Genomic DNA, 21,810 nt, shown 5'->3' on the forward strand with positions numbered 1-21,810 from the left:
AATGTGGTTCCGCCATTAGGGCTTCACAAATCTCTCCGTTAGTTGCCTACATGGTATTTATGAGTCCCAATTTTTTTTTTTAAAAAAAAATTAATTGATTAATGTATGAATAAAATATAATTTTTTTTTGGAAAAATTGAAGAAAAAGAGGAGAAAAAAATCTTAGTTTATGTTACCAGGGTTTATATGGAAGACCAAAATTTTTAAAATATTATCTTAGTTCTTCTCCCCCTTTCCCCATGACCACCACACCCTCCTCCCTATTTTCTTCTCCCATCCTATCCCGATCAGCCTCCACCCACTATTATACCAACCACGAAGACCCTCCCCATCTCTCTTTCAACTAATCTGCAGAACCCATCACAAACCCGCTCCCCTTCCTCTCCCCTTAAGATGATTTCTTGCGATTTTTTCTCCCCCCATCACAAACCCATACCCATCCCTCCACCCTCCTCCTCCACCCCCCCTTCCCCCAGACCTTCGAATTTCTTCTTCGCAACCCTCAATCTCCACATAGCCCCACAAACAGTTGTGGCATCAAAGCAAAAACATATGTTGAAGTACATCTTGCTCTTCCACCCTCATCCTTCACAAGCAAAAGTTTCTGAATATAACTTGCAGCATAAGAGTGAACAACATTTGACTCAAGACGAAGGAACCGACTCAAAAGTGGAAAAATAATGCCACATGCTTTCGTAAATCCTTCCGAACATTGTGAAGAATTTCAGTGTGCCAGCCTTGAGCATTGGAAACTCATTCACATCCTTACTCTGCAATATCAGAACAATTGATGTCATAAAGAAATTCTCCAGGGTACCAATTTTTGGCAAATCAGTATGACCGTCCTCTTTATTAAAAATTGGTCCAGCCAAGCACAAAAGCGCACTCCATCTTGTTCCAATACACAAAGGGGTCTGAGTTATGACAATTTGTCAAGGTCCGTATCTATTCAGAAACAACATCAGTAACCTATTGTTCATAATTGGTAGTTATCCCTTTAAGAAACTCACATGCAATCCTCTGCCTAGTATGAATATCACCTTCTATATCCCTCTTAATAAACTCAATATAGTTCACCTTAAACAGTTCTTCATCCTTATCCCTCAACCTCACAATTGGGATCACAATGTCCTAACATATCTATGTTATCATCAAATGTCCAGCAAAAAGATTATGATCCACGCTCGTGCTAAGGGTGGTCAAAAAATTAATAGCAGTAAGAGCTACACGATCACGCTAGACACCTTAAACACATTCAACAACAATTTCCACACATCAATAGCAAAATCATTCCATGAGGTTTGTAAGTTTTTCCCCTCATTCTGAATACAAAGGTTAGTAGCCATGCACACGGCTGCATGCAACCCATCAACCAGGACAAGCCCATCAGCACTACTCTTAATCGCAGGATAATACGTGGCTAAACACGGTTTCATCTCCTCAATCTAAACATTTATAGTGCCTTCAAAAAACTGAGGAAAATCTTGAAAATTCAATGAGTAAAAAATCACACACCACAATATCTGTGACTTGAACAACTGCTTAAGGGACTCACCACAGGAATTGACATGTTCAATCAAGTGCACAGTTTCAATGAAAATGTTCGAAAGGGGTGTGGCAAAACGCTCCAAAAGTATTTCAAATAATTGCACTCATACCGAAAACTCTTAAATATAGAGTTCGCAATGCCGAGAATATCGGCGTAGTCTTTATCGCTCTTAGCTTTCTAAAGGCGGGAAATGAGGTCGGAGAGCAAATCGAGCCACCCATCTAGCCAATCGTGCTTGCATATGAGGACTACTGCTTCAGTGAGTTGGCTTCGGATTTTGTGCGTGGCGGAGAGCATGAGGGAGACGATACCGGCTTTAATCTTCTCCTTCTCTACTTCGGAGATGGTGGGCTCGTCATCCGAGGAGGAATCGAGGGCCCATCGAGCCTTGAGTTGGTTTTTGAAGTTGAAGGAGGCCGCATGTCGAATCTTTTCATGGTAAACAGGCTGGGCGACGATGTTGAAAAGTGCAATGGAGTAGTTGGGGCATTGAGACGCCTCGGAGATTGAAGTTTTGGCTTGACGGCGAGGCTCATGTTCTTGAGACAAATAGGCGTGTAAGTCCAGACATAAGCGGTGCAATTCTTTTACGTTCCACTATGGGTTGTTTGAAGTTGAACCTTTTGAAGAAACTAACAATGAACCCCCAGAAGAAATAGACACCCGAACCCTAGAAGAGATCGACGACATTGAAACCTCCCAAAATATCTAGTCATATCCCAACCTGGCCCGACACAAATTTAATGGGCTTGGACCAAGCTGGGCCGGGCTTTAAAGAGGTGAGAGAAAATAATGGGCTGGGCTGGGCCAGCTTATGGCCCTAACGTCTGTAGGATCTTCTCATCGTACACGGGCTGAGCGACAATGTTGAAGAGGGCAAGGGAGTAGTTGGGGCATTGAGACGCCTGGGAAGGGAGTAGTTGGGGCATTGAGACGCTGGGAAGGTGAAGCTTGCATGACGGCGAGACTCTGTTTTTGAGACAGAGGCGTGTAAGTCCGATGCAGAGACGGTGCAATTCTTTTATGTTCCACTCTGGGTTGTTTGAAGTTGAACCTTTCGAAGAAACTAACAATGAACCCCTATAAGAAATAGACACCTCCCTAGAAGAGATCGACGAAATTGAAACCTCCCAAAATATCTAGTCCTATCCCAACTAGGCCTCGTTAATGGTCTGGGTTAGCTAGCCCGACCCAAATTTAATGGGCTTGGGTCGAGCCGGCCGGGCTTTAAAGAGGAAAGAGAAAATAATGGGCTGGGTTGGGCTGAGTTTTTTTGAAAATTCAAAGCCTAAGCCTAGCCCATAGGCCAAGCTTGAAAAAGCCCATCAGGCCGGGCATATGGCCCTTAGCATCCTGTCGGATCTTTTCATCGTACACGGGCTGGCGACGATGTTGAAGAGGGTAAATGAGTAGTTGGGGCATTGAGACGTCTTGGAGACTGAAGCTTCGCTTGACGGGAAGGGTCCTATTCTTGAGACAGAAAGGCGTGTAAGTCTACACAGAGGTGGTGCAATTCTTTTACGTTCCATTTTGGGTTGTTTGAAGTTGAACCTTTCGAAGAAAGTAACAATGAACCCCTAGAAGAAATAGACACCTGAACCCTAGAAGAGATCAACGACATTGAAACCTCCCAAAATATCTAGACCTATCCTAACTAGGCCTCGTTAATGGTTCGGGACAGCTGCCCGGCCCAAATTTAATGGGCTTTGGCTGAGTTTGGCCGGGCTTTAAAGAGTAGAGAGAAAATAACGGGCTGGGCTGGGTTTTTTTGAAAATTCAAAGCCCAAGCCTAGCCCATAGGCCAAGCTTGAAAAAGACCATCAGGCGGGGCCTATGGCCCCTAGCCTCATGTTGGATCTTTTCATCATACATGGGCTGGGCGACGATGTTGAAGAGGACAAAGGAGTAGTTAGGGCATTGAGACGTCTCAGAGAGTGAAGCTTCGGCCTGATGGGAAAGGTCCTATTCTTGAGACTGAGAGGCGTGTTAGTCCAGACAAAGGCGTTGCATTCTTTTATGTTCCACTATGGGTTGTTTGAAGTTGAACCTTTCGAAGAAACTAATAATGAACCCCAAGAAGAAACAGACACATGAACCCTAGAAGAGATCGATGAAATTGACACATTCTAAAATATCTAGTCCTATCCCAACTAGGCCTCATTAATGGGTCGGGCCAGCTAGCCCGCCCCAAATTTAATTGACTTGGGTCGGCCGGTCTTTAAAGAAGAGAGAGAAAATAACAGGCTGAGCTGGGCGGGGTTTTTGAAAATTCAAAGCCCAAGCCCATAGGCCAAGCTTGAAAAAGCCCATCGGGCCGGCCTATGGCCCTTAGCCTCCTGTCGAATCTTTTCATCTTACACAAGCTCGGCGACGATGTTGAAGAGGGCAAAGGAGTAGTTAGGGCATTGAGATGTCTTAGAGACTGAAGCTTCGGCCTGACGGGAAGGGTCCTATTCTTGAGACAAAGAGGCGTGTAAGTCCAGATAGAGGCGGTGCAATTCTTTAATGTTCAACTCTGGGTTTTTTGAAGTTGAACCTTTCAAGAAAGTAACAACGAACCCCGAAGAAACAAACACCTGAACCCTAGAAGAGATTGGCGACATTAAAACCTCCCAAAATATCTAGTCTTATCCCAACTAGGCCTCGTCAATGGGCTAGGCCAACTAGCCCGACCCAAATTTAATGGGCTTGGGTCGAGCAGTCAGCTTTAAAGAGAGAGAGAAAATAACGTGCTAGGCTGGGCAAGGTTTTTTTGAAAATTTAAAGCCTAAGCCTAGCCTATGGGCCAAGCTTGGAAAAGGCCATCGGGCTGGGCCTAAATGGGCCAACTTTTTTTTGTCTTTTTTATTTTTGATATGTATTTTTTTGTCAGTTCTTTATTTATTTATTTTCTATGTTTTGGTGTGTTTCTATGTTTCCTCTTTTTTCATAGTTCTCTATTTAAATTTGTCTATATGTTTATGTCTCCATTTTTTTCTTTGTTCATAACTTCATAGTTCTTTTTTCCCCATAAATATAAAGATATAATTATAGAACCCCATATTAATAAAATCATATTTTATTCATTTTTTTTAATTCTTACAATGATAATAGATAATGATTTTCTCCATATTTCATTTAACTTGGGTTTTTTTATATATATGTATTTATATGTATGTGAGCTCGTGGGCCAGCTTTTATGAGTAGGTGGGCCAAATTTCTTGGGCTTAAATGGGCCAAGCTTTAGACACCAAACCCAAACCCGCCCACTCAACAATGGTGGCCCATAACAGGCGGGTCGGGCTTTTTCTCGATGGGCCTGATGGGCATAGGCTTGCGAGCCTAATGATGACCCTTAATCCCAACTCTAGTTCGAATTGCTTTTTCTCTTTTTGTTGGAGTTCATATTCAATCTTTGTCTTTTTGGAAAAAAGAAACTTTGTCTTATTCATTGTTTTTTGGGTCAAAATGTCTTATTTAATTTTTAGGTAAAATAATCTCAACCCAACTAACCAAATCAAGTTTTAAAACTTTATATAAATCCAATTAACCAAGTTGTTGTTTTTTTTTCGTAACTTGTAACCAATAACCATAAAAAGTACAAATTTGTTGGGTATAGAATAATGAAAAAAAACTAAAAGAACTTAAGACAAACAAATATAACACCACTGCACTGTTCACGGTCCCATGGTGTTGTGGTTTTCCCTTCTTTTTTTTTTTTTTCACTTTTTTTAAATAAAAAAAAATAATATAATACTGAAAATTTATAATGAGCAAATTTGTATATATATTTTTAAATAAAAGAAACACAGTTTTTTTTTTTTTTTTTTTTTGGATAAAAGAAACATTGGTTGTAGACTTGTAAACTGGTCGAATTCGGGCTAGATATCCCTCAATCCAAATCTGAATTCATTTATAATTGGATTGTCAAATTCGGATTGTATTTGAACTATCGGATTGCACCTATCAATCCATATCCGTTATGCGTCGAATTCGGATCAGATTGGATTATTATCTAATTTATTTTGTGATGTATAAAAAATTAAAATTTCATTAGTAGCCTCATTCTTTTATCGTATTTTTCTACTTTTTATATCAATTTTTGATATTTTATCATAAAAATTAGTTGTAAGTGTAGTATTAGTGCATATAAAACTAATATTACTCATTTACACATATAAAATATTAATATAAAGCCTAGAAAAACTAAATTATACTAATAATAAGTCAAATCAGATTATTATCGGATCAAATTAATTATAATCCATATCCAATTCCATTTCAGAAAATTCGGAGAATTTGGCTACTCCATCATTGCTAATTAATTTTATTTGTTCAATATTTCATATATGAAATCTTTCTTTTTGAAATTATAGTCAAGAATCTCATGCACGCATTTGTTTTGTTGGTGATTGGTCAAAATCAAATAAATTTATATATAGTTGTTACACATTTCAGGGCAATAAATTCATGCATGAACAAATAGTAATTTGGTATAAATCATTTCATTATTGCTAATGTAAACTTGTCAAGTCCATAGTTCCACTTCTTCAATAATTATTGGAGCTCAAATTAGAAAAAATCTATATGCGGATGGATAAATCACCACTCCAACGTGTATAGTCCCTGAGACTGATGTTTTGTTTGATAACTCTGACACAGACCTATGAATTTTTTGGCTCCTTTTAATTTTAGGGAGATTCATTATGATACCTATTATAGGAGCTCAAATTATAATACATATATATATATATATAATGAACTTTAAAAACACACTCAAAGCCTATTTACAACATAACAAAGAGGCTTTTAACTTCATATAAATTACAAAACTACCATCAATTTCTTAAAACAATCCCAACACTAAAACCAAAACCTCATAAAAATACCCAAAACACTCAATAGGGCATCAAAGTAATTTAATAGGATTTATTTATATTATTAGTACTAAGAATTGGTATATGACTAAATATCTCTTAATTTAATTCCTTTGTTTTGAATGTACCTCTTTTGGTCTTTCCCAACAAACTAGATTGTTAATTAATATGGTAATATTGTTTAAAACATCTAATATATGTACATACAAAGATAGTTTCACTGCATTATTAATACAGTTATATAATTTTAATTTTTTTAAGAAAAAAATCATTATAATTAATATATATATTTTTTTTGGCAGATGAAGCAAACAAAGTTTGGTGGCGATCCACAGATGAAAAAAGGATTGAATTGCTGTTGCTTGTTTGTTGCTTTGCCTGACACGTTTCCCTTCCTGTTTCACTTGAGCAAATTTTCTTCATTGTTTACCCGGTTCTTAATTTTCCACCAATTATATGTTGTTATCATAAGATTGGACATATTTTTTTTCTAACAAATTTTAGGAAATATTTGCAATTTTTTTGAGCTTATTGTTTATCTACATATATATATAGGGTAATTATTCACGTAAAATAATTTAATGGTTAAGTTTTTGTACAGTCTTAAGATATTATTTGCTAAGATATCTCAGGTTTTAGTTGCTTTTTTGTTCTCCCACGACATTGATTCCATCAATTGCCTTACACATGCATATGATAATATGTGACACATATAAGCATATATGCATAATTTTGGAATTTATTTACTTCTATGTCTTCTTTTATTTTAAGATAGACATTGTATCCCTAGTTCCCTCGTTCCCTTGAAAGAGGTATTCCTAATTCTTGCAAATCACAGTATGATACATATGCAAAAATAATTCAAAAAAATATAAAACAATAAATCTCTACACGATCAAACTTTGATTAACAAGAAAATAGGAATTCCCACTTACAAAAAAAGAGGCAAGTATTTTCCTTTTAGCATTATTGCAGAGCCCAGTGGAAATGATGATGCGCTTGCATATAGCTGCAAGTCGTTACTAGATGCGGGCAGTAGAACCCACTCAAACTAGACCAATTTTTAACGTTAGGTGAACTAGTTGCCACTGTTCAATTAGCCACTTGAACAAATTGAGTGGGGCGGTAATTACATTGTGTGCGCACTTTTTTGAAAAAAGAACACACCTTTTGGATTATAAGTTCTTTTTTAAGGGATTTGTCAACCAGTTTTAAATAGCCCAGTGTTTTTTACAATTATGCACCAACACAAGCAATATCATTGGTGCAAAGTGTATCTCAAATTTATCGCAATGCAAATAGGGGATTGGTAAAAACAAGCCAAACATATTTTTTTGTTGGGAAACCAATAAGTGACCAAGCACAGTCCCATTCTTTTGTGAGCTTTGTGTGAGTCTGTCTAGGTCTGCTCAGCATCACTTTCTCTTGATAAAATAAGAGAATGACATAAACCCTCAAATCCCCTCTCCATACTGAGCTTCAATACTCCATTTGAGCTAAGAGATCATCCTTTCTCACAATACTCTCAGACAACAATCACCTGAAAAAAGATCAGGCAACCTTTTTCTTTCAAGCTTCAAAACCCTGCAACTCAAAACCCACGACTCTCGGCTGACAGAAACTTCATCTTTAAATTCCTAATCCTCTCAAGAATACTCTGGCAGCTATGCTGAAACTTATTCCCCATCCAGCCATCCCGTCACAACCTCGTTTTGATCTATCCCTTCCCTAGAATACCCTAGTCCACAATTTCATTGCTCCACTTTTCCTATGCATTTCAATGATTTCATTGTTATCAAGGACAAAAGCAATATTGAGAGAGAGAGAGAGAGAGAGAGAGAGAGAGAGAGAGAGAAGAAGGATAATAATAATTGAATACATTGCCTTTTTTTAAGTAATGCATTGCCATTATCTTATACATTTTCAGTAACCAATACAATCTTTCCCTTTTTTATCTACAATCTAGGTGCGTTGCTAATATGCAATTCTACCTGCAGCCAGATAAAATGACATTCTTTTCTATCTACACAATTAAGAGCAAGTCAAAGATGTTGCCAGAGCTGAGAATACTCAAATTTATCCAAACAATATTGTGTTTTCTCCTTATACCAGACTGTATATACCTTGGTCATAAAACGATTGAATAGGCGCATGAGCTGATTATGGCTAAACCTCCTCCCACAAAATGTACAATATGCAAAACCTTCGACATAAGGGAAATCATTTAACATGTCTAACTACAGATATAAGACTTTAAGTCATCACATTATTGCATGAACAAAGGACTTACCTGGACTATTCCACCAAAGCCTCGAGTGCTTGGTTGCAAAATTGTGTGCCTTTCATGCAATTTCGGCCAGTGATATACCAACTTAGCTCTCTTGGTGTCCCAAAGCTTAACATCTCCATCTTTGCTTCCCGTTAAGAACAAACTGGTATTTTGGGATTATAGATTTCTTGGTGACTCTCCCTTCATTCAGATTAATTCATCAAAAGGTTAAATGATAATTGGACAAAGAATTGATATTTCAGAGTTAATGTTGCATGAAAATTTGTCAGGTTATACCTGAGGGAGCCTTTGGTATATACCAAAGAATTCCATTTTGATTCTGTTCCCCAAGCTTGGTAGCATTCCCAGGATGCATATCAATATTCAATGATGTCTTCATGACTTGTTCACCTATATCAGACTCTTCTAGTAGCAATGTACCAGAAATCATGAAGTCCAACATCACCACCTTTTCCGCCAGTCACAATAAGGGGGAAGATAGAGCCACTTCCTATGTCATTATCAAACACAAAAAGAGAGCATGCACAACATTCACACAAAAAGGACAAGGCATATACAAGATGAAGAAAAATTATTAACTGAACAGAAAAAATTAATAACTACGGCTGAAAAAGCAATCTACCAGAGCACAGGTAAGATTTTAGAATGTTGGAGACTAGAATATCGCATGCATCCAGTTTTACCTTAGTTCCAAAATAGCAATTGCAAGGCGAGTGTGTGTGTTTTAGAGAGAGAGAGAGAGAGAGAGAGAGCTTCATGACAAAGGATAGAAGCCCGTGAGGTGGTAGGTGGTAAGGTGGTAGGTGGTAGGTGGCATGTGGAGCCAAAGTATATGTATCCCATATAACAACATTAACATTATTGGAGTTATATCCAGCAACAGCAATGATTGATCCACTTGAACTAACATAAGCAACATCGCTGCAGATGAAATTACAGTTGGAAACAATAAGAAATTTCCCGATTGAAATTGAGCATTAACAGCCACAGTTCCACAACATAATCACACACATCCAGTCAAACAATTCAAGACAGCCAAATGATGCACATTAATAAAGCAAACATGATGCAAAAGGTTACCCAAGAGTATATCAGGGGCGATAGACAATATGAATGGTCATGTGTTATGGATAACAATCCACCTAAGCAGCTAAAGTTTACATTGACAACTAACTGTTGAAGTTAAACAACAGGAAGTTGGGAACTACAGGACTAGGGTATTATTCCAATAATTTCAGGTTTCTGAGTAATTGCATTTTATCATAAAGAGGGAAGTAGCCATCCCATAAAGGAAAAAGCTTGGAGCAAATATTACAGTCACTTCATCTTGAAGGATTTATCTATAGCCACATATTGAAGCAATGCTCAAATTAATTCCTGATACTACACTTTATTAACAAACATATTTAAGAACTTAATAATTGGAATTGTGTCAAGAATTTTAAAAATCATATCACACATACGATGCATGGCTGCGGTCATTGTTAATACCCCAGATTCACCATTTGTTTTCAACTAACTTTCGTTTACACTTCTAATCAATAAACGTTTCCACGCAAGTGGTAATTTTTATCATCATCCAACTTGAAATATGTAGTTTCTTCGTGGCCACATTTGCAACATGAATCAAATATGCTCACAACACTTGCCTAAACAAAATATATTCCTGGATTTTTATGCAATGTGTAACTGTAGGGTCCAATGCACATATGTTCTTAGCCAATAGACGATATATCAATAAGATACACACAAAAAATTCTTATGAGTACATTACTAAGAAATATGGTTTGGATTAAACAAACTATTTATTTCTTAAAAATAAATTATGATTGAAGAAGAAGAATACTCTATGAAGGTAATAGCAATGATATAAAGAGCCAGATACGTATTTTCTAAGAAGCAACTGTGGTTTCATATCAGAGAGGGGAAGGAGAGCATATAATGGAAAAGAGAGACTATGGTATAAACATCCATCAAACTGCAAGTTAAAATCATTGTTGATGGTCAGTGCACATAATCAGTTTCTAATTAGTATAAAATAATGATAAACAACCCTTTAGAAACATATTCACAGTCTACCAACGGGCTCAACTTTAATCCCCATTGTGTTTCATATGCTTATTCAACAAACCATTGTCAGACAATGCAAATTGTAATAACTATATGATTCATACACATCAGGAATAATAGGAAATGTCACTTACAGCTGCTGACTTGCATAACTTCTCAAAAGGCTCAACAAAGTCACTAAGTTAAGATTTTGTTGAGGATGAATGCAACGGATTACTGGAAGCATAGGGTCCAAACCGTATGTAACTTGGCCCAAGTTTCTTTGAAACTGGGAAGATGAAGTAGTTAGAGAAGCATCACCACTCCAATGAAATCCTCTGTCATTTGAATATATTGAGACAAGTGCATAAAATAAACCTTGACAGAGGAATTTGTGGAACCCAAATACTATACTCTGCAGGGCTATACTTCCTCTCAGGAGAAGAATTAGACGAGAGAAACTCATTAAGATGCCTAAGAGCGATGTATGTGCGCTTCCAATTTCCTAGACACAATACAGATTCCATGTTTATTAACACAATTAAATATTACAAACACACTTACTTGAAAGAAAAAAAACAGTGATCTAAAAAGTCCAAACATCAGCATTTACTTGTTAAACGCAATATTTGGAAACTACTAACATAGACAAAAACAGAGAGAGAGGGAGCGGTCGATGGAAGATTTTAACCAGTATTACATAACTCAGTTGAACATATGAATTTAAAAATGATATCCTGATTCACCAAAATAAGTAAAGTACTCACATACTACTGGAACATTGTGAAGAATTTCAGTGCGCCAGCCTTGAGCATTGGAAACTCATTCACCAGGGTACCAATTTTTGGCAAATCAGTATGATGACCCTCTTTATTAAAAATTGGTCCAGCCAAGCACAAAGCACACTCCATCTTGTTCCAATATACAAAGGGGTCTGAGTTATAACAGTTTGTCAAGGTCTGTATCTGTTCATAAACAACATCATTAACCTGCCGTTCATAATTGGTAGCTATCCTTTTAAGAAACTTACATGCAGGTTAATGAACGGGATAGCTATTAATTATGAACAACAGGTTAATGATATTGTTTCTGAACAGATACGAACCTTGACAAACTGTTATAACTCAGACCCCTTTGTGTATTGGAACAAGATGGAGTGTGTGTGCTTGGCTGGACCAACTTTTAATAAAGAGGGTCATCATACTGATTTGCCAAAAATTGGTACCCTGGAGAATTTCTTTATGACATCAGTTGTTATGATACATTCAACTATAATTTCCACACTTCAGTAGCAAAATCATTCCACGAGGTTTGAAAGTTTTTCCCCTCCTTCTAAGTACAAAGGTTAGCAGCCTTGCACACAGCTGCGCGCAACTCATCAACCAGGGCAAGCCCATCAGCACTGGCATATGAACACATCAACAAAATAGATGCACAACATAACCAAGAACAGAACAAATTAACAATCAATTCAAGCCCAAAATTAAGGCCAAAACCTGTCACAAAAATGAAAAGCTGGCATCCATGAACATTATATTTAGGGTTAATTACAATTTAGTACCCTGTGGTTACACCCTTGTTAGTCCCTATCTTTTCAATTTTAACAAGCACGTACCCTGGTTTTTAAAATTTGTTACAATGTGGTTCCGCCATTAGGTTTCCGTCAGATCTCTCCGTTAGTTGCCTACGTGGCATTGTGAGTCCCACATTTTTCAATTTTTGTTAATTTTAAATTGATTAAAATTAAATATTAAAAACCTTTAAAAAAACATCTCTCTCTCTCTCTCTCTGTGTTCCAAAAGCCCAGAAAATTCCACCATTCTGTTAAGAGCTACGAATATACCAGGTAGAAGAACGACAAACATGTCAACCCTTTTGATGTTCTTCTACTATTTCACTGGCCTCTCTCTTGTTTTTGCCCAGGCTCAGGGAGCTCAAACAGTGCCGAATGAAGAATATCCACCTTACTATCAATCAGCTAGTCTTGTTGATCCAATGGATGGCCTAAAATATTAGAAAATTCCAAGCAATGTGGTTCAGGAAGGTTCACCCTAAACCCTAAAGCCACAGAACTCATCCCCCCTGCGATTTTCTTCTTCCCCCACCCATTTTCCTTCACTTTCTCACCAACCAAACACTGACTTTCAAAAATGAATAAACGGAAGAAATTGGGTTTGGGGTTTGGGGCTCGGGAATTCTTCCCCTACCCCGATTTCTTTCCCTCACCCAGATTTCTCCCTCCCCCCGAATTTCTTCCCTCACCCAGATTTCTTCTCCCCCTATCCTCTGATTTCTTCTGCCCATAAAAAAATCAACATCCAAGCCACAATCAAAACAGAGGAAAAAATCACTTTACTGGAGAAGAAATTGGCTACTGTGATTTCAACAATGGTTGTTTGATCAGATCTTTGTTGGTATCTGGAAGGGGGGAGAAATCGGGAGGAATGAGGAGGGGGAAGAAATTGGAAGAAAGGAGGGGAGGAGGTCTGAGTGGTTGCGAGCTGGGGTTCTAGGTTCTTGGGGTGGTGGTTGCGGGCTGAGGTAGAGGATGGTTGTGGGATGAGTTTGGAGGTTGGAGCTTACGAGTGGTGGTCATGGAAGGTGGGGGGGGTGTGAAGAAATCGGGTGAGAGAGAGAGAGAGAGAGAGTTTTTCCAATCGGAGGCCCATTCAAATATATGGCAGATATGAGAGAGAGGTTTGCTGGGGATGAGGGTGGTTGTGATGGAGGTGGTGGCTGGGGATCGGGGTGTAGGGATTGGTGTTTGTGGTTGTTGACAAACAGTGAGGAGGAGAGAGGCTTGATCGGGAGAATGCACAGAGAGAGAGAGAGAGAAATTTTTATTTTTATTTTTATTGGTTTTTAATATTTTATTCATATTTTAATTAATTTAAAATTAAAAGATGTAAAAAATGTGGAACTCACAGTGCCACATAAGCAACTAACAGAGATATCAGACTGAAACCCTAACTAGAATTATATTGTAACAAATTTAAAATACTGGAATATGTGATTGTTAAAATTGAAAAGATAGAGATTAACATATCTTAAGCTCGTAACTACAGGTTACTAAACTGTAATTAATCCTTATATTTAAAACACTAGTAACATGAAAAGCCACTACCCAGCAACCAAAACCGCAAAAACTTCCTAAATTTACTAACATAATAGTTACCCACAATCAAAAGACAACCTAATATATATGGGTTTCGACCCATACGACAGAACTTGGAAAAAAAGAAAAAGAAAAATGTGGGTTATCAAGTGTTTTCCATGACTTATATAGCTCAATCGAAAGCTAAATCCACAGAAGAAGAATGGCAATCATATCATGGAGATGGATCAGCAGAAAGATTTGAGGCTTATAGATCAAACCCCAGTGCTGTTTGATTTAGAAGAGGTTGCGAAAGTCGCAATGCAAAAGCTTTAACAAGGACTAGGGCCCTCTTCGGTTTTTTCACTGCCATCACAAAATTCCTGCTCAAACCTATTACTATTTCACCATCATATCCATCTCACTTTTATGACAAGTTGATTTTTGCATTTTCTTCTGTGATTTTCTAGGCATCCAAACAGATAATTTAGAGAGGGAAAACTGAATATACCTGAATGAGGCCGTAGAGCTTAAGCTGGTAACTCCTCAGTCAGAATCAGAGTGAGAGGGAGGCAGAGATTCGCGAAGAGTTTGGAACAATGATACTGGTAGTGTTATTGGGGCGTCCTCCTGGTCCGCTAGACAATGTCGTCGTTTTTTCATCTTCACCTAGGTCCATCAATGAAGTCCAGCCCAAAATTACAAAAGAATAAGGCCCAATATTCGGCTCATAAAATATAGCCAAGCTTGGTCCTCAAGCGTCCAGGCCCAAGATTCGGCCCATCCGCACCTAAGTTTCATTTTATATAAAAAGTTTTATAAAACCTAATTTTCAATTGCGGGAGGGATGTCTTAGTTTTTCAATAATCACAACTGTGTATTTTGTCACTCTTTTTATGTACATGTTGTTCGATGTACTTTGTAAATCCTTGAATATAAATTAGTTTTTGTCCATCCTTCCTTCCTTTTGACCGCGTAGAATAATTTCAATATTGTGTCATATTTTGTTCACGTAAAAGATTAAATCAACTGCAACTTAAGTATAACTCATATCTCATGTCTTAAACACTAGATTTAATAAGGGGAATGTAAATCAAATGTTAAGAGTAGTTTCCCCTTCATTTAAGGTCTTGTTTCGAATTATCCTTCCCTAATATCACTTACATAGAAACACATCGAATTCTAAAATTTGGACCCTAAGTTTAACACCCATGCACTCATATGTAGTTTTAACTTGTCTTGTTATTATTCTAGTCCTTTAGTTGACAACTTATGCAAAGTAAAATAGGGGATCAACTATATTTAGGGTCTGTTTAGTAATGCTATTGACATGTCAAAATGCAATGCATGACAATCAAAAGCGTTGTTGAGATGTTTGGCATAAATATTGCTTATTGGTTACAAGAACACTTTTTAGAGTTGCTTTTCTTTTTTTATATCCAAGTATAGCAGTAAGCATAACGGGCAATTGAGAAAAGAGATTGAAGAAGAAAACCTGTTCCTGAAGCATTTTCCCACTCCTGCTTTCAAATCCCAAGTTTTCTAAGATTGTTTCAGCAGCTCAAGGATAAAAGCTGGAGTTTTTTTTTGTTGACGACAAGTTTGGTAAATATGAACTTACCTGTTTACCTTTGTGAAGCAATGTGAAGCTGAGAGACGTACAGAGAGGGTAATGAACACAAGGCACGCCATTGAAGCTTTCAATGCCGAGGCCCATTCACAAGTAAAGCCCCTAGCACGAATTCCAAGCCCAAAGAAGAAGTATGGACCTGAAGGTTCAACAATGAATGCCTTTCTTGGGTCTTAGTGAATCACTTGCAATGGAACGTCTATCAAGCTGCCAATGATTGGATATGTGCCAAGTTGATAACTAATAGTAAGGCCGCTAAGATTGAGGTCCTTCTTACTTGGAATTTTCCTCCTTTTTTTTTTTTTTTTTTTTTTTGGGTCAATAGAAGCTTTCATTCAAACAAAAGAAAGACAACAAAGGGGAGAAACAGACAAGAATTTTCCTCCTGTTGGTTGGTGGAAACTAAATACTAATGGCTGCAGGAAAGGTGAGGAAGGGATTATTGGTGCTGGTGGTTTAATCAGAAATGTCAATGGGGACTGGGGGTTGGTGGATTCTCTGCTAACATTGTGGGCCACCCTCTATGGCTTGCGCTATTTTCCCCTTATTGTGGAGTCCGATTCTCGTTTGGCGGTGGATATTTTGAATACGCCTAGTTGTGATCCTCTTCACCTGTTGTTCACTCTTGTCTTTAGCTGTAAAATGTAAAGCTATCATAACTGGTGGTGTTTTCCGAATTCATCATATCGTTAGAGAAAGCATACCGTTGCTGATATGCTTGCTTCTATTGAGGTCACCAAGCCTTTGGGTGTTCATATTTGGGATGATGCTCCTGCTGTTGTGGATCAGTTAATTTTTAAGGATATGTGTAGGGTTTGATTTTATTTTATTTTAATACAAGCGATATTTGTAACGACTTTTAAAATTTGGGTATTAATATGTAGTTGCGATATTGGGGGAGGGATTCTCTCACACACACTGTCAAGGTTTTTTCAAATTTAGGATTCTTCCTTTGTGTTTGTATTGGGCTAGATGTTTGTTTTAGGTTTTTTTTATGTGGCTTTTTTTAATTTATGTTGGGCTGAGGCCTTGTACCTATTAGTGTTGGGCTGGTTTTTAATTTTGCATTTTCTTGACCCCCCCAAAAAAAAAAAAAAACTCCGTTGTCAATTTTTGTAATTATTAGTCTTTAAAGAAAAAAAATGTGAAATATGAAATAAATTCAGGTAGGATGCATATATACATTTTTTTATTACTTATTTTTCATACACTTTTTAAATATATGACAAAAAATATGTTTTTAAAAATCAATATATTATACACGTATTATATCAGAAAATGACATTGGTTAATTCAAATATTAAGAATTGAAATTATTAATTATATAAGGATAATATGGTAAATTCATATTTATTTTTTTTCTTCATATTAAAACAAAATTAGATAATAGGTCCTATTTTTATGGAACACAACTACTATTATCATTTTTCAATTCTAAAATAAATTTTAAATTTTTTTTTTTTAAAAAAAACCTCTCCGGAAAGGCTAGTTTATATGAAAATACTTTACAATGACCAAATTTTTAACCGTATTATTTTAGGAAAATTAGGTATTAGACATAATTAAGTTTACTAATTAGGAAGTGAGATATTAGGTATTTTAGTTTGGGTTTTAATACTCAATAAAAAATAGCTATTTTAGATTAGGCCCAAGGCTGGCCCAGATTCGTTGGGCCAGCTTAAAAATGTCAAATAAAAAGACAATTCTACCCTTTTCTCTTAAAAAGCCTGGCCCATCTGTAAACCTACAAATTAAATGACGCTTTTGCCTCTCAACGTTTAAACGACGCGCGAGTTCTTCTCTTTCGTTCGTTTTCTTCTTCGTTTCAGAGCTGGTTCTGCCATTGGAGCTCAATTTTCTTGTAGGTTTTGCTTTTATTTTCTTCGTTTTTCTGTCTTCCTTTTTCTGCACGTTTCGTTCGATTTTCATCTTTGAATATTATCGGTTTTGGGTGATTTCGTTCTCTTTAGTTGGGTTTTGAGCTCGGTTTGTGGCTCGATTTTGCGGCGCGATCTTGTAGCGTTCAATGCTAAACCCTATATTCTTCGTTTCGTGATCGATTTGATTTTAAAATTCTTTGTTTGGTTGTGGAGATTTTTGGCAGATCCTAAGTTTTGAGGTATGAGTACTTTAGAACCTGTTTTCGATTATGTCGACTTGTATGTTTATGGAATTTAGTTTTAGTACTTTTATCGTGGTTTCCTTTTGGTTTCTATTCGAATTGTTTTGATTTTCTGTCATAAACTACATCTGTCTGCAGTTTCTTGTTGAGACGAAACTGCAGTGCAGTTTCTTGTTCGATAATTCAATTTTAGAATAATTTTTGCAAGTATATTGGAATGTTACAACTGCTGACCTACTTAAATGTGATTTGATATTAGTTTTAGTACTTTGATTATGCCTTTACCTTTTGAGCAGCAGTGCAGATTTTGACCAGAAAGCTGCAGATTTCTTGTTGAGACCAGCTGCGGTCACGTTTCTTGTTCGATAATTCAATTTCAGAATAATTTTTGCAAGTATATTGGAATGTTACAACTGCTGACCTACTTAAATGTGATTTGATATTAGTTTTAGTACTTTGATTATGCCTTTACCTTTTGAGCAGCAGTGCAGATTTTGACAGAAACTGCGGTGCGTTTCTTGTTGAGACGAAAGCAGTAGTTTCTTGTTCGATAATTCAATTTCAGAATAATTTTTGCAAGTATATTGGAATGTTACAACTGCTGACCTACTTAAATGTGTTTTGATATTAGTTTTAGTACTTTGGCAGAAACTGCATTGCAGTTTCTTGTTTCATAATTCGATTTCAGACTAATATTTGGAAGTCTATTGGAATTTTACAACTGCTCATGTACATTATTTACTGATTTAAATTGTTTTCTGTTTTTGTTTGTTGTTTTGTTTGCATTTTCAAGGCTAATGGAGGTGTGTGTCATTGCCAAGTGCACATATAAGTCGGAAACCATTATGTTTTCAGTTTCATCAGAGTCATCCATGGTTGATATTTTGAAGACTTTGTGTCTAAGGTTTAAGGGTTTGCAGTTGGGTTGTTTTACGTTACGGTATTCGCTGCCCAGTTATCCGAGTTGTTTTCTAGAAACGGATAGCGATTTGGACATGATGAGGTCATTTTTGTTTGTATCAAATGAGAAGAGTGTTGATATTTTAGTGAAGGATTTATGCGGGAGCAGTGAATATAGTGGTGATTTTTGTGCAAATAAGGAGTTGATAGCATGTGAAAAGGGCGAGTCGTCGTGTTCTATACTGTCGAAGACAGAAATGAATTTTTGGGCAGGTCGAAGAGAGCAAGTGCTAAGCCTTTGTTGTCGAATGAGTGGGAGACGTACATACATCATGTAGGGCAGAAGTTTGACGGTGGTGCAGAGGAGTTCCGTTTGAAATTGTGCAAGTACGCTCTTGAAGTAGGATTTAATTTTTTATATGCCGGCAATGACAAGAAGCGGGTGGTTGCTATTTGTTCGAATAAGAAATTGGAGGGTTGTAGCTGGCGTGTTTATGCTTCTCGTTGTGAAGCTACTGGCTGTTTTGTAATTCGGACATTAAATAATGTGCATACATGTGTGGGTCGGATACGGGAATCAAAGAGTAAGATGATGAAGTCTCGTGGTGTCCTCCCTCATTGTGGACAGAATTCGTGCAAAACAGTGAAGCCAGTTGAGATTATACACGAGTTCAAAGATTATTATGGTATAGACATTTCATACTACCATGCATGGTTTGGCAAAGAGTTAGCTAAATTGAACGTTCACGGTGATGAGTCGAAGTCCTTCAACGAGTTAGTGTGGTATGCGGACGCCGTAAAGGAAACTAACCCTGGTTCTCTCTGCACTCTTGAATGTGAAGCTGGAATTAATCGCTTTAGACGGTTTTTTGTGTCGTTTGGCGGTTGCATTGCTGGATTTCAATATTGCATACCCTTGTTGTTCGTTGATGCTACGTTTTTGAAGAGCAAGTACAAGGGGCAGCTTCTCTGTGCTTCCGGAAAGAATGGAAATCAAGGTATGGTTACTGTAATGTATTGCAGATTCCATTTGTTGCAATTTTTTAGCAGAAACTGCATTGCAGTTTCTTGTTTCATAATTCGATTTTCTTAGTAATTTTTTTATGTCTGTGGGAATGTTGCAACTGCTCATGAACTTAAATGTGTTTTAAATTTAGTTTTAGTACTTGGATCATGGTTTTGCCTTTTGGTTTCCTTTCAAATTTGAGCAGATTTGTTTTCAAAAACTGCACTGCAATTTCCCTTTTTTGCTTATACTTGTGCTCTTGGTTTTGTTTTGCAGGGTTTTATCCTCTAGCTTTTGGAGTTGTTGATTCTGAGACAGAGGAGAATTGGACTTGGTTTCTTCAACATTTGGCTTCTATTTTGCTACCGATGGGGAGAGTGGTGACCTTTTTTTCGGATCGCAATCAAGGTTTGTTAAATGCAACGGGGTTTGTGTTTCCTGGATGGCCTCATTCTTACTGTTACTATCACCTCAAACAGAATTTGATATCGAAGTACCCGAAGTCAGGTTATGGGAAATTGCTCCAGGATCGTGTTATCAATTTATTTAGTAGGTGCGCATATACTGTTACAGAGGAAGAGTTTACGGTAGCAATGGAGGAGTTGGTGATTGTTGGGAGTTCGAAAGTGAAGACATTTATATCTGATTTGTCTAGAGATCACTATGCGAACGCATATTTCAAAGGAATGCGGTATGGGGAGATGGCAAATAGTTTAGCGGAGTCATTTAATAATTGGGTTGGTGTGTTTCGAGATTTGCCGGTGCTACCTTTGATAGAAGGGATTCGACAGAAATTGATGGTATTGAATTCTCAACGACGAATTGAAGCGGAGAAGTGGACAACAATTTTGTGTCCGGAGATGGAAACTAGCTGTGGGAAAATGCGGAGGCCGGTAGGACTTGGGTAGTTCGTCGTTCTAGTTTCACTGTTTTTGAAGTATTTGCTGATTATTCTGTGATGGTTGATCTTGAGCAAAGGACTTGTTCTTGCCGTCTTTGGCAAATTGACGGGTTTCCTTGCACGCATGCGGTAGCTGCAATTCTAGCAAAGAAAGATTCAATTTATGATTACGTGGAGTGTTACTATAGGACTGACTTCTTTCGAAAAGCCTATGAGAGTCCTATTTTTCCTATTCCGGATATTGGGAAAGGCTTGGGCAGCACCAGTTTTGCATTTGGATTTGTGCTTCCGCCAATTACAAAGAGGCCAGCCGGAAGACCACCAACAAAGAGGATCAAAGCTTTTGGTGAATTTAAAAGGCCATTGAAATGCAGTCGGTGTAGTGTTACTGGGCATAATAGGAAGACTTGCAAGGCTGTGATATGAACATTACTTCTCAGTTGACGATTGCTTACGTTAGATATGGTTTAGTGAATGTATAGTCGGTTTCTGCATTGCAGTTTTAGTTGCTTTTAATTGGCTACACAGCTTCTAATTGGATATTATGATTGTTTTTTGAAGTTAATGAAAATTATACAATTGTTTCATGAGTGGATATTCGTTTTTGACTGCCATTGAATGCTTGTTTTCAGATTTGAGCAGATTTTGTTGCGAAGCGCGCTGCAGATTCTGTTTATTTGTTGCAGATTTTGAACAGAACTTGTCCCATAATTCAATTTCAGAATATTTTTTGCTAGTCTATGTTGTGATTTGATATTAGTTTTAGTACTTTGATTATGCCTTTACCTTTTGAGCAGCAGTGCAGATTTTGACCAGAAACTGCAGCGCAGTTTCTTGTTCGATATTTCAATTTCAGAATAATTTTTGCAAGTATATTGGAATGTTACAACTGCTGACCTACTTAAATGTGTTTTGATATTAGTTTTAGTACTTTGATTATGCCTTTACCTTTCGAGCAGCAGTGCAGATTTTGACGAAAGCTGCGGTGCGTTTCTTGTTGAGACCGAAACTGCAGTGCAGTTTCTTGTTCGATAATTCAATTTCAGAATAATTTTTGCAAGTATATTGGAATGTTACAACTGCTGACCTACTTAAATGTGATTTGATATTAGTTTTAGTACTTTGATTATGCCTTTACCTTTTGAGCAAAGCAGTGATAGATTTTGACCGACTGCATGCAGTTTCTTATTCGAGACAGCGCAATGCGATTTCTTATTGAGACCAGAAACGCAGCAGTTTCTTGTTCGATAATTCAATTTCAGAATAATTTTTGCAAGTATATTGGAATGTTACAACTGCTGACCTACTTAAATGTGATTTGATATTAGTTTTAGTACTTTGATTATGCCTTTACCTTTGAGCGGATAGATTTGACGAAGCGCGATTTCTTGTTCGAGACAGCTGCAGCGCAGT

General features: G+C 37.2%; 1 protein-coding gene, 1 long non-coding RNA gene and 2 pseudogenes across 2 annotated transcripts; 2 read left to right on the forward strand and 2 right to left on the reverse strand.

Moving 5' to 3' along the window:
- Nucleotides 1-502: 502 nt before the first annotated feature.
- Nucleotides 503-2,239, reverse strand: LOC107881158 (exportin-2 pseudogene; annotated as a pseudogene).
- Nucleotides 2,240-7,666: 5,427 nt separating this feature from the next.
- On the reverse strand, nucleotides 7,667-14,439 carry LOC148917356 (uncharacterized). The gene is made up of 6 exons (XR_016127521.1): nucleotides 14,350-14,439; nucleotides 11,512-12,146; nucleotides 10,900-11,249; nucleotides 8,972-9,616; nucleotides 8,696-8,875; nucleotides 7,667-8,608 (listed from the first exon to the last, which is right to left on the reverse strand). It is a non-coding gene; the product is annotated as an uncharacterized LOC148917356 (long non-coding RNA).
- A 3,948-nt stretch (nucleotides 14,440-18,387) lies between these two features.
- LOC148917357 (uncharacterized) lies at nucleotides 18,388-19,787 on the forward strand. The gene is made up of 3 exons (XM_089052409.1): nucleotides 18,388-18,530; nucleotides 18,764-19,499; nucleotides 19,773-19,787. The coding sequence occupies exons 1-3, from the start codon at nucleotides 18,388-18,390 to the stop codon at nucleotides 19,785-19,787; spliced, it is 894 nt and encodes a 297-aa protein (XP_088908535.1).
- LOC148917358 (uncharacterized) lies at nucleotides 19,146-20,823 on the forward strand (annotated as a pseudogene).
- Nucleotides 20,824-21,810: the final 987 nt, after the last annotated feature.

The sequence above is a fragment of the Prunus mume genome, linkage group LG5, assembly GCF_029339155.1.
Source record: "Prunus mume cultivar Tortuosa linkage group LG5, ASM2933915v1, whole genome shotgun sequence".
Lineage (NCBI taxonomy): Eukaryota > Viridiplantae > Streptophyta > Magnoliopsida > Rosales > Rosaceae > Prunus > Prunus mume.

Bases quoted from the DNA above. Each gene is read 5' to 3' on its own strand.
- LOC148917357 (XM_089052409.1), top strand. From the start codon at position 18,388: ATGGAGGTGTGTGTCATTGCCAAGTGCACATATAAGTCGGAAACCATT. The intron at 18,531-18,763 runs GTATTCGCTGCC...ATTTTTGGGCAG, and splicing joins TTGGGTTGTTTTACGTTACG to GTCGAAGAGAGCAAGTGCTA.